The 11,795-nt window shown below is 44.1% G+C and overlaps 2 protein-coding genes across 2 annotated transcripts in view; both read right to left on the reverse strand.

Moving 5' to 3' along the window:
* NSUN4 (NOP2/Sun domain family, member 4) overlaps window positions 1–7,759 on the reverse strand; it is a 69,464-nt gene extending 61,705 nt beyond the window's left edge. The window contains exons 1-2 of the mRNA XM_006899015.1: window positions 7,667–7,759; window positions 2,575–2,924 (exon numbers count right to left, since the gene is read on the reverse strand). Of these exons, the coding sequence (XP_006899077.1) occupies window positions 2,575–2,924; window positions 7,667–7,759 (443 nt within the window). The remainder of the gene's footprint in view (window positions 1–2,574; window positions 2,925–7,666) is intronic.
* A 2,888-nt stretch (window positions 7,760–10,647) lies between these two features.
* Window positions 10,648–10,968, reverse strand: LOC102860872 (cytochrome c oxidase assembly protein 3 homolog, mitochondrial-like). The gene has a single exon (XM_006899016.1). The coding sequence runs from the start codon at window positions 10,966–10,968 to the stop codon at window positions 10,648–10,650; it is 321 nt and encodes a 106-aa protein (XP_006899078.1).
* Window positions 10,969–11,795: the final 827 nt, after the last annotated feature.

Here is an 11,795-nt window from a genome sequence, read left to right on the forward strand (position 1 = left end):
TGTTGCTGTTGTTGTTATGTGCTGTTGAGTTGCTTGTGACTCATAGTGACCCTATGTACAACAGCCCTAAACTCTGCTCTGTCCTATGCCAGTCACACTGCCTCTGACACACCCATCCCGATTACCCCAGTCACTGAATCAATCCACCTCATACAGGGTCTTCCCCTCCTGTGCTTTCCTTCCACCCTCCCAAGCATGATGTCTTTTTCCAAGGACCGGTCCCTCCTTACAACATGTACAAAGTATGTCAGACGAAGCCCCAGAATCCTTGCCTCCAAAAGATTATAGTCAAACAAAAATAGAAAATATATATAAATATATATAAAGATTATAGTCAAGAAAACCCTACAAGCCAGTTCTACATCTGGGGTCACGATGTGATAGAATCCACTCAAAAACAACAGTTTAGTATTTGTTACTACCTCTGTACTCTAGGCAAGCCCACTTCCTTTTTAGTACCATGACGTTACTCATTCTACCCACTTTGAGGAGTAGCTATGGGGGCAAAATTGAAAGTCAATCATGAATAATATACATTTTAATTTAACAGTGTACAGTGACTGCACATTTAAGGGGTGAATGTTTTCTAGAGGAGGTTGAAGAGCAAAGTAAGTTCAATGAGCAAGTTCTGAGCTATATTTGTTTGTTTGTTGTTGTTTATTGCCATCTAGTCGAGATAGTGACCTATGAACAAAAGGCCTGAACTCTTTCTATAATTATCATCATTTCTCCAAGTTCATAGAGTTTTCAGAGGCATGTGGTTTAGAAGTAGATGCCACTACTGCTTCCAAATCTGTATTAAACTGGAAACTCCACCACTGTCCACCAAAGGCAGTCATTATGGCAGTTGACCACTAATGGTACAAGGTTCAGCCTAATAGCAAACCCAGATTACCTCAGTGCAGCAAATTGACAGAGGAGTGCTCTACAACTTAGAAGAATGTTCCTCAGGCCTAGTTTTCATTTGTATTTGAAATGAACATTCTCCTAAGTGGTACAGCACTGTTATGTCCTTTCTCTGTAGTGAGGTTACTTTGGATTCTATGATAGGGAATGGTGTACCATAATGGTTACATATGGTTGACAATGTTTGGTAGAACTCACTGATGAAGACAGACTTGGAAGCAGGAGTGGTATCTACTTTCTAAGAATGCCTGTGGAAACTCTATGAACTTAGAAGAAGGACAATAGTTCTTTTGTTTATAGGGTTTGTACTAGATGGCACTTAATAACAACACACAACACCAAAGCCCTTGTTTCCATTTTGGAGTTGGATGAAGTGGCTGGAGTCTGTAAGATGGTGCTCTTGTTTTGGTTGAGGATCTGTGTGGACTGTTCAGTTGTTTTTATTTAAGTCTCTTGTTTATAGAGTCAACAAGACCTCCTGGGGGCCCTTATATTTCAAAGTTGGGCCAGAGGGATGATATTTTAATCCACTGTCACTATATTTTGGAGGAACATTCTTCTAAGTCATACAGCATTCTGGCAAATTTGGCGTAATGAGGTAATCTGGGTTTGTTGTGACACTGAATCTTGTGCCATTTCGGTTTCAAATGCCATAATGGAGCTCAAATTATCTGGGTCTAAATACCACTGCTTCATCATTATTGGAGGGACCTGAATCTACTACACCAAGTTCTCTGCAACTCAATTTCTTCACATGGCTCATAGAGTTGTTGAAGGGGATCATGCACCTCAGAATCCATGAACCTGAGACCAGAAGATACTGCTTGGCTATCACTGCACTCTAAAAGGATCACAGAAGATGAAACTCAAAAATATAAAAGTAGTTAGGCTTACTGGTCAAATAGAGACTGGTGGAACCACAGTCCATGGGGTCACATCACCCTTAAAACAAGGAATAAAACTCACTCCTGTGGCTCAATTTTCACCCAAACAATAGTCAGAGCTATAAACTGTACAACAACACTGAGGAGATACTCGGTCCTTCAATCATGCAAGACCAGCAGGGCAGTATTTTTCAAGGCATAAAGCAAAGAAGGCAGGAAGGAACAGGATAGAAAGATTAAAGAAAATGAGAATCACGAGAACAAGAACACTACTATTAAATTATAGGCATTGTAACTGATGTCATGAAACAAAATGTATACAAATAACTAAATACTAATATTCTCTGTAAAATTTCACTTAAATCACAAGGGGGAGAAAAAGGGAAAACAGAAGCTTAGAAAAACAGGAAATAATGCATGCTAAGCACTTTGAAAAATGAGCAGTCACATAAGCACTCAGTAAATATTGCTGCTGTTGCTGTGTGCTGTCAAATCAGAACTGACTCATAGCTGACCATCCAGTGGGTTTTCAGAAGCAGTAAAGAAAGAGCATGGAAGGAGATTGCTTATCCATTTCCCATGGCTCAGTTTGTGGATTTGAACCACATACCTTTAAGATTGCAGAACAGCTAGCTTCTCACCACTAGGCCACCAGAACTCCCTCAGTAAATATTAGTAATAGAGTATTATGATCTTAATTACAGAGGACAGGTGTGTGTCTTGGTATCTTAAAGCCTACTTTTAGCAGGCACTACCACCACTCTTGGCTCTTGATCCTCCCTACCTGGCACGAGGAAAGCGGGTGACATCTCCTTTGGTGAAAGTAAAGCATCGAAGGTTTGGACTATAGGCCCAGGAGGCTGGCGCTAGGGCTTGTGTTCCAAGTTGTCCATTGCTTGACTCCAATTTCCAGTGGGAGAAGGCTTCATTCACAAAGTCTTTAGCATTCAGCTGTGCCAGCTCAGTAATAACATGATCCCAAGCAGCAAAGTTATTGACAAGTGCACCATACTTCTGCTCTGAAAGGAGACTGATACGAATTGATGGCCAAAGATTCCCAAACTGTATTCTATAGGTCATGTCAAAATTCTGCAAGGCCAATTGTGTTGCAAGAAACTTGGGTTCCGTGGTAGCCTAAAAAGGAAAGAATAGGTTTATTAATCTTTTCAATCTTTTTTTTCATTGTTGCACATTTCATTCCTCATCTCCCCACCCTCTTCCCCAGACTACCGGCAATGCACCCCTTGTTCCAGATTGTTCTCATACATATAATGCCTAATCATACACTCCTTTCAGACGGTTCTTCCTCTCACCTGATCTAATGTAGTGTTCATTATCTATCCACTCTTTTCCCATTCCCTCCCCAACACTCTCATGTCTGTCCTATTTTACAACAACTGTTATGCAGTATTTGTCCTTTTGTGACAGAGATAATTCACTCAGCATAATGTTCTCCAGGATCCTCCATGCTGTGTAACATTTTATGAGTTGTTTTTCAATGCTGGATAATATTCCATTGTGTGAATGCACTATAGCTTTTCTGTCAATTTGTTTATTGATGGGCATTTATGTTGCTTCCATTTCTTTGGTAATGTGAATAACACAATAATAAACATGGGTGTACACATATATATTCCTAGTAGTGGAACTGCTGAGTCAAACAGTATTTCTATTGCCAACTTTTTAAGAAAGCACCAGACTACTTTCTATAGTGGTTGCACCATTTTACACTCCCATCAGCAGTGAATAAGAGTTCCAATCTCTCCACAACCTTGCCGGCATTTGTTGTTTGTTGCTCTGTTGAATTTTGCTATTATTGCCAGGGTTAGATGCTATCTCATAGTTCTTTTGTGGTCTTTTCAATCTTGCTTGTACCCTAGAGGGTATAAGCCTGATTATCAACACCTCAGAGCTCTGGGGCAAACATAGTTATCATTCACTTTTGCTTTTGTCTAATGGAGAACAAGAGAGTAATGTAATGGAGAACTAGCCTTCCCATTTCAAGGAAGAGAGCTATAGCTCTCATAATAGTATCTGGGGGTCACTAAAAAAGTATAGACACACTTAAAAATAGTAAGAGAAGCTTAGAAAATGGAAGTTCAAGAAAAGAATCTTGAGAAGAGGCTGCACTAAATTGAAAGAAACTATGAAGGTCCTAGGTAAGCATGAGGCTCAAAAGCAAAAGATTTTCTCAACAGTCACACTATTTTCTAAAATCATTTTATATATATCTGTTACTTTATGTGAACATCACAACAGTTATCTCAGTTATTAAAAAATCAAAATAAAAAGTCCCACAACCATCCACCTTTGATAAATGAAGACACTTACCTAGGGTCATGCAATAAATAATATCATAATATTCAAAACCATAGTGTCAAGGGTGATTTTGGAAGAATTTTCAAATCTCAAAAAAGTGGGATGAGGAGAGATCACAGGACGTCATGGTTTAAGGTGAAACGGGGAAGACTGTTACAGGGGCAACAGAGAGGAGTATCACTCAGGCCTCAGGTGAGTTTATAATAAGGTCTTGGATGCTCATGGTTGAGATTCTTACTATAGCAGGCAGTCTCATTACTATTTTATTACTTCTGCTTTGGTCTGAATTTTTAGTCTTGTTAGAATTTTTTGCTCTGGCCTTCACTTCTTCCAAGGGTAAAAACTCTTGCTCTGACCCTGACTATTGCTCTGATGGGTAGTCTTACGGTGACTTTCAATCTGATTGAGATTCTTGCTCCGTCTCTGACTTCTGCTATGTTGAGAGTTTCCAATTTCATCTTGATGTATTTTCTGGTCAGGACTCTTGCTCCGGTGCCGATTTCTGCTATGGTGAGGATTCCTGTTCTGGTCTACACTGCTAAAGCAGGAACTCTCTACTGAGTCCTCATATGAACTGTGCTGGAAATACTTGTTCCTGCCTGGACTTTTACTACGCATGGGACTCTTGCTCCTGCTCCGACTTCTGCTCCGATTAGGGCTCTTGCTATGATAGTGATTAACGTGGCTTCTACAGCCATTATTAGGGTCACAGGTGCAATTGCTGGTTGGAGGCAAAGGGCAGCTATAGGGGACTCGGGTGGGTGGCTCTTTTGGGGATCCTCGAGGGGCCACAGAGTAGACATGGAGGCCACAGGGGATATCAGGACGGGCTCGGGAGGCAGTGGGTAAGCTTTGGGGGTTCAAACGTGTTCTTACAGGGATAAATGAATAGATGTGGGTAGCACAAGGGGCTACCATAGATTGGCGAGGACATGAACTAAGACCCTTGGGAGTGCCGTCGGTGTTTGTGGAGTGACTGAGGGATTCCAGAGGGCTGGGAAGGGGGCATGGTGGAACAGGAGATCCACATGGGGGTCCACATGGGATGCTCTGGACATAATTACTGAGTGAGGCAGGAGCACAAGGAAACTGAAGGGGAAGGGAACTCCGAGGAACCATATTCGATAAAGAAGTCCCTAGAGGAATTTCTTTGGGAGAGCAATTTGATGAATCTGTTTTGGATGGCTTCCTACTAGTACTGGGAAAATCAGAGGAGGAGGAAGGAGATGAAGGAAAGGTACTAGTCATAGGAGGACTGATAATCTGAGGAGGAAATGACTGCCTTAATTCTGACAACTCAGGGGACTTCACCTGGGTGGAAACTGATATGGGCAGAGGGGGGTCATTATAGTTTTTGCAGGGGAGTGGCTGAGATGGAGGTACAAACTGGTTCTGGGGCTGCAAGGCCAAGAGAAGACGACGGGCTTCTGGAGAACAAGGAGGACCAGAAATCATTGTGTCCGGAGATAACAAGAGGTAAGGATTATCAGCATTCTCCCCAGAAAGCCTGGATTCAAGGCAAGTCTTTTTAGAGGTGTGAGCCTGGGGTGGCCAAGGAGAATAAGAACCTCTAGGAGGTACGTGAATGGCACCTAATGGGATCCCAGGGGCAGATATATTGACCTCTGGGGAAAGATGAGAGTAGTGGTAGGAGTCCTCCTGAGGAAGAGTGGGAGAGGCAGAGATGCCAACTGGAGAATTAACTGAGAAGCCTCCATAATTTTTCTCAAGAGGTAAATCCAGCTGTGGTCTGGGTTCATGATAGTCTGGAGACTTGAGAGAGCCAGTAGGTGGGGGAGCTACTGGGAAAAGAGGAGGATGATCATAATTTTTCTTTGAAGACCAGTTAGAGAAAACCATGGGCTTAGTTTCCAAAAGCCTTTCCATGAATGGGCGAGAAAAGGGAGATGAAATTATGAGGCCAGGTCCCAGAGAAAGAAGAGGTGGCATTATGGAGGAAGGTTCCTGGGGCCCATGATTAAGGGGAGGTGAAATCATGGGATCCATTCGAAGAGGCTCATGAATGAGGGGAGATGAATTTGTGGGTTCAGTTTCTTGGTACTCATAAGCTAGAGGTGAAATCATGACTTTAGTTTCCAGGGGCCTATGAGTGATGGGAGTGGAGGTCAATGGGCCAGTTTCTGGAGGCTGATGAGCAACAGGAGTTATAGATTCCATTTCTGAGACCCCATTACTGAGGGAAGGGGAGGTCAATGGGCCAGTTTGCCAAGGCCTACGAAGGAGGGAAGGGGAGATCAATGGATCAGTTTCTAGGAGCTTGTAAATGAGAGGAGGGGAGCTCAATGGATCAGCTTCTGAAGACTGATAAACAGGAGTTGAAATCATAGATTCAGTTTCTGGGGCCTCATTACTGAGGGAAGGGCAGGTCAATGTGCTAGTTTGCTGAGACATAGGAGGGATGGAAGGAGGGCACAATGGATTAGTTTCTGGGAGCCTGGGAACGAGGGCAGGGGAGCTCAATGTGCCAGTTTCTGGGCACTGAGGAGTGAGGAGGGGGGAAGTCACCGGGATGCCTCCCAGGGCTGAAAGGTATCCATCACAATAAGAGAAGGGCTTAATCCAAGGGTTAAGGGTTCCACAATAAGCATCCCACAAACGGTGAGCTGCATATGGGTTAAGACAAGGGACCTGAGGGGATGAAGCCAAGGAGTTGGGCCTTCCAAAGAGTAGGGGAGAGCTGGCTTCAAAAGTACATCTTCCTGGACTCAGGGAAGGTGATGGTACGGGTGAAGAGGAACATGGCGGGGGAGAGGAGGGAGGTGGGCAGCCTACAAAAGGAATTTCAGAGCAACAAGCGAGTCTAGAAAAAGGAACACAGGAGAAAGGGGGAGAGCACAGGGGGTGAGGCGAGTCGCTGCGCCTTTTGACTGGTTTTGGGGAAGGCCTGGGAGAACGGGAAGGGTGGTCACTGTAACCTTTCCTGTGAGCCAGAGGCAACTTGAGGGTGAAGGCAGGACTGAATCTTCTCCCAGAGGACGCTGATGACTCAGGAGAGAGGAAAAGAGGGTCGCTAAGACATTTTGCCAGGAGTGAAGATGGCTGGCCTTGAAGTTCCCGAGGTAAAGGAGGAGACGAACTCATGGGGAAAGGGTTGAAAGAAATTGTGTGGGTAAGTAGGGGAGGGAGGGAGGGAGGAAGGGAGAAAGGAAGAGGGAGGTGGAAAGGGTAGTGGGAGCCTGGGAGAGGATAACCTCCAACTACAGAACAAGGGGCAGTGACATAAGGGAAAGAATTGAGTGATGACGTAACAAAGAGGGGCGGAGCCAGAAGGCTAGAGCTGTACCGGGAATGAGAACCGAATACATGATAAAATAAAAGGGCTGACAGAGACTATACCTTTAAAAGTGGGAAGGAAGAGCCTAGAGACACCGAGGAGTAGGGGAAAGAGATCCTAGGCGTCCCACGAGTAGAAGCAAACTGAAAGACATTAACTGAGAGGGCGGGAAGAAGAAAGCCTATAAAACTTTCTAGAGGAGCGAAAACAAAGAGCCGAAATGAGCGGGAATGTCCTTCCTGGGTCCTAAGTCAGGACTTACCCATTTCTTCTTATGTCGGTGCCTCCGCGGGGCCGTCGTGAAGTCCGCACGCTTCAGCAACTCCCGGACAGCTCTCAGGACCACAGCAACCATGTTGGCGTGCGCTGCCGAGTAATTCCGACCGGAACTCAGAGGCTGACCCGAGGGTTCCGGAGACGCCGCTCGCCACCCGGTAGGACAAGAGGGAAAAGGGGAGGTGGTTAAGGAAATCTTTCGGCCCAGGGCTCTGCCCACTCCTATATCCACCTGTTTACCTTCCCCACCGCCTCCGGTTTGAGGTGCTGGCAGGTGCGTAGTGGAGTTGGTGTCACCCAGTGTACCCCCCCCACACCCCCTCCAGACCCCCATCCTCCTCTGTACCTGACCACTCAGAATCCTTGGTAATGTTTAGTAGTACACCTTTTAAGAATAATAAGAATAATAACAATAGGTAATTATGGTTGTAAATTGCCTAAATGTGATGTTTCTTGAAATTTTTCTATTAAATCTCTGCATTGAATAACATTGTTTACAACCATATCAGTAACTGAACAGAAGTCTTTCAAAGTTTTTTCATCTTCTCATTTCATTACTTCTTCATTCTAAAAACATCATTGATACAGCTCACAAATACTAAATACCACAATTGTGTATAAACAAGTCGAAACCGACCCATAGCTGACCCGCCCAAGAGTTTTCAGAGGCAGTAGGTAACACAGGAAAAGTTTGCTCAGCTTTCTCTGGAAAAATATCTGGTGGCTTGAGGCACCAGTATTAATGCACGGAGTTCTAATCTACCAGCTGCTCCACGGGAGAAAGATGAACACTATTCTCATGTGAATTTTACTGCCTCTGAATCCCCACTGGATAGTCACTATGAGTCGATTCTAACTCCTTGATACTCAGCAACAAAAAGCCACCATATTGGCTGAGTGGAGATGTATTGGACTGAGAAAGTCTGTAGTTAGGGACCTCTCGGAATTATTGAGGAGCAATGATTTTTTTTTTTCAATGTGATTAACAGCTTCTGAAAACCCACTATAGAGTCAACTATGGGTCAATTCTAATTCAAAGACAAGGAGCCACTGTTGTTGTTGTTGTTATGTGCCATTGAGTCATTTGCCACTCATAGCGACCCCTATGTACAACAGCCCTAAACCCCGCTCTATCCTGTGCCAATCGAATGGCCTCTGACACACCCATCCCAATTACCCTGGTCACTGAATCAATCCACCTCATAGAGGGTCTTCCCCTCCTGCGCTGTCCCTCCACCTTACCAAGAGTGATGTCTCTCTCCAAAGACTTGTCTCTCCTTACAACATGTCCAAAGTATGTCAGACGAAGCCCCAGAATCCTTGCCTCCAAGGAGTAGCCTGGTTTAACCCTCTCCAGGATCAATCTGTTTTCTTGGCAGTCCAGGGTACATTCAATACTTTACTCCAGGAGTTTGACTGTGTGGGTCATAACAAAGTGTGGCTGACTCTGAGAAGAATGGGAATCCCAGAACATTTAATCGTGCTAATGTGAAACCTATACTTGGACCAAGAGGCAGTTGTTAGAACAGAGCAAGACCGCATGGTTCAAAATTGGGAAGAGTGTACGCCAGGGATGTGTCCTATCTCCATACCTTTTCAAACTGTATGCAGAGCAGATTATCTGAGAATCCGGGCTCTGTGAGGAGAAGTGTGGCATCAGGATTGGTGGAAGATCTATTAACAATCTGCGTTATGCAGATGACACAACCCTGCTTTCCAAAACTGAGGAGGACCTCATGCACTTGCTGCAGAGGGTCAAGGACTGCAGCCTTCAGTATGGACTGAGGCTCAATGTCAAGAAGACAAAGATTCTCACCACTGGTAGCATCAGGATGGATGGTGAAGAGATTGAGACTGTTCACAGTTTCAGTTTGCTTGGCTCCACGCTCAGCACTCTTGGCACCAGCAGCCAGGAAATAAAAAAAGTATTGTGATGGGAAAGTCTGCTGTTAGGGACCTCTCTAAAGTACTCAAGAGCAACGATGTCTCTCTAGAGAATAAGGTGCACCTGACACACACCATGGTCTTTGCAATCACTTGTTATGCATCAGAGAGTTGGACAATGACTAGGGAAGATAGAAGGAGAATTGATGCCTTTGAGCTGTGGTCTGGAGAAAAGTATTGAATGTACCCTGGACTGCCAAGAAGGAGCCACTAGAGCTCCCTAATTACCACAGTATCGGAATATGGTAGCTAAAATGCCAGAACATTTGACAAAACCCGTGACTATTAAAACATTTCCAAAAGAAAACAGTACAGGTGAAACTAAGTTATTTCAAGCATCAGTGTAATGACAGCTCCAAACCAGAGCATTACCCACTATGCTTGAGTGGATACTTTGTCACAGATCCTCCTCCCATCAAAGGTTTCAAGAGTCTGTAAATCTTTAGGAAAAGTCAGACCACCTTTTCCCATAGAGAGGCTAGTGGATTCTAACTGCCAACTCTTCAGTTAGAAGCCAGCTATATTATGTGCTAAACCACAAAAAAGGGGGGGATTGAGCTTTGGTGACTTACTCTGTAGAGAGTTGTGCTGTTAACCCAAAGGTTAATAAGCCAAGTTCCAATACTAGAAATAGTAATGTGGATGACTCATGGCCCGACCTAATGCTCTGAATAAAAAATTAACCTCTAGAAGAATGTGGCATCAATATTGGACAAAAACTCAACAACCTGTATTATGCAGATGACACAACTTTGCTTGCTGAAAGTGAGGAGGACTTGAAGTGCTTGCTGCAGAGGATCAAAGACTACAGCTTTCAATATAGGTTATATCTTTTTTTTTTTTTTTTGCAAAGTTCCTTTTACTGTGGCGGAATGCCTAAGTCTCTAGATTCCTTGGCTGGAACATGGTACCAGATACGGTCAACAAAACAGTGAGCAGGCTTCACTTTCTACAGGACTGTAGTGCATCAATCACCATGTGAAGGGGCTCCAGGAGGCTGGCAATGCCGAGGGTCCATGTAGTTCAGGAGCTCGATGCCCTTGCCATGGCTCTGGCTCTGGCAGCTTTGGCCTCGTCCTCTAGTTCATATAGGAAACATTCCTGTGACACTGAGTAGAAGGTGTAGCCATAAATAGCAAGCACTAGGGCCCCGATACCCAGGCCTGTCACGATGTTCCGGGTCCGCCGCTGTGGCAGCGTCTTCTGCCACTGGGTGAGACACACCTGGTGCATGAATTGTAGCTGCGCGGGAGTCAATTTTTCCCGAGTTGGGTCGATGCGCTGAGCCACTGGGCCCTTTCCACTCTTCGCATTTAGAGGGTCTCCTGCTCCGGGCGCTGCCATGTTGCCGCTTATATAGGTTATATCTTAACATCAGGAAAATAAAAATCTTCACCACTGACAAATAGGCAACATCATTATAGATGGAGAAGAAAAATTGTCAATACTTTCATCTTGCTTAGATCCACCAACTAGGAAATGGGGAGGGGAGAAAAAAAAAAGTATTGCATTGCGAAAGTCTGGTGCCAGGGAACTCTTCAAAGTGTGAAGAACAATGATGTCAGTTGGAAGACTGATATCCCTGATTCAATCACTCTTGTGCATATGAAAGTTGTACAGTGAAAAAGGTCGACAGAAGAAAAATCAATGTTTTTGAGTTGTGATGCAGAATGACTGCCAAAAGGAAAAACAAGTATGTCTTGAAAAAGGTGCATCCAGTGTGCTCTTTGGAGGCAAAGATAGTGACATTTTGACATACTGTGGCCATATTGTTAGGAGGGCCAGTCCTTGGGAAAGGACATGATACTTGGGAAGCTAAAAGATCAGTGGGACTGACACAATGACTGTTAAGGGTGGGCATGAGTGTGTAGCAGATGATAAGGATGAGGCAGGGTTCAGGTGCACTCTTCTTAGTTCACTAGGAGTCATATTCAATTCATTGCCACTTAGCACCAACAATATGCATTTGAGATTCACTGGAAATAAGAATTTAAACATTATAACCATAACACATCATCAAGGATAATATATCATCCAGATATATGCACCAACAACCAGAGCCAAAGAAGAAGAAATAGATGATTTCTACCAACTCTTACAGGCAGAGATAGATCGAACATGCAATCAAGATGCATTGATAATAATGGGCGACTGGAACGCAAAAGTTGGGA

This window comes from Elephantulus edwardii, unplaced genomic scaffold (genome assembly GCF_000299155.1).
Source record: "Elephantulus edwardii isolate Elephantulus edwardi_28Jun2011 unplaced genomic scaffold, EleEdw1.0 scaffold00243, whole genome shotgun sequence".
Lineage (NCBI taxonomy): Eukaryota > Metazoa > Chordata > Mammalia > Macroscelidea > Macroscelididae > Elephantulus > Elephantulus edwardii.

What these genes read in the sequence shown, in the direction of transcription:
- LOC102860872 (XM_006899016.1), bottom strand. Translation starts at nt 10,968, where the DNA reads ATGGCAGCGCCCGGAGCAGGAGACCCTCTAAATGCGAAGAGTGGAAAG.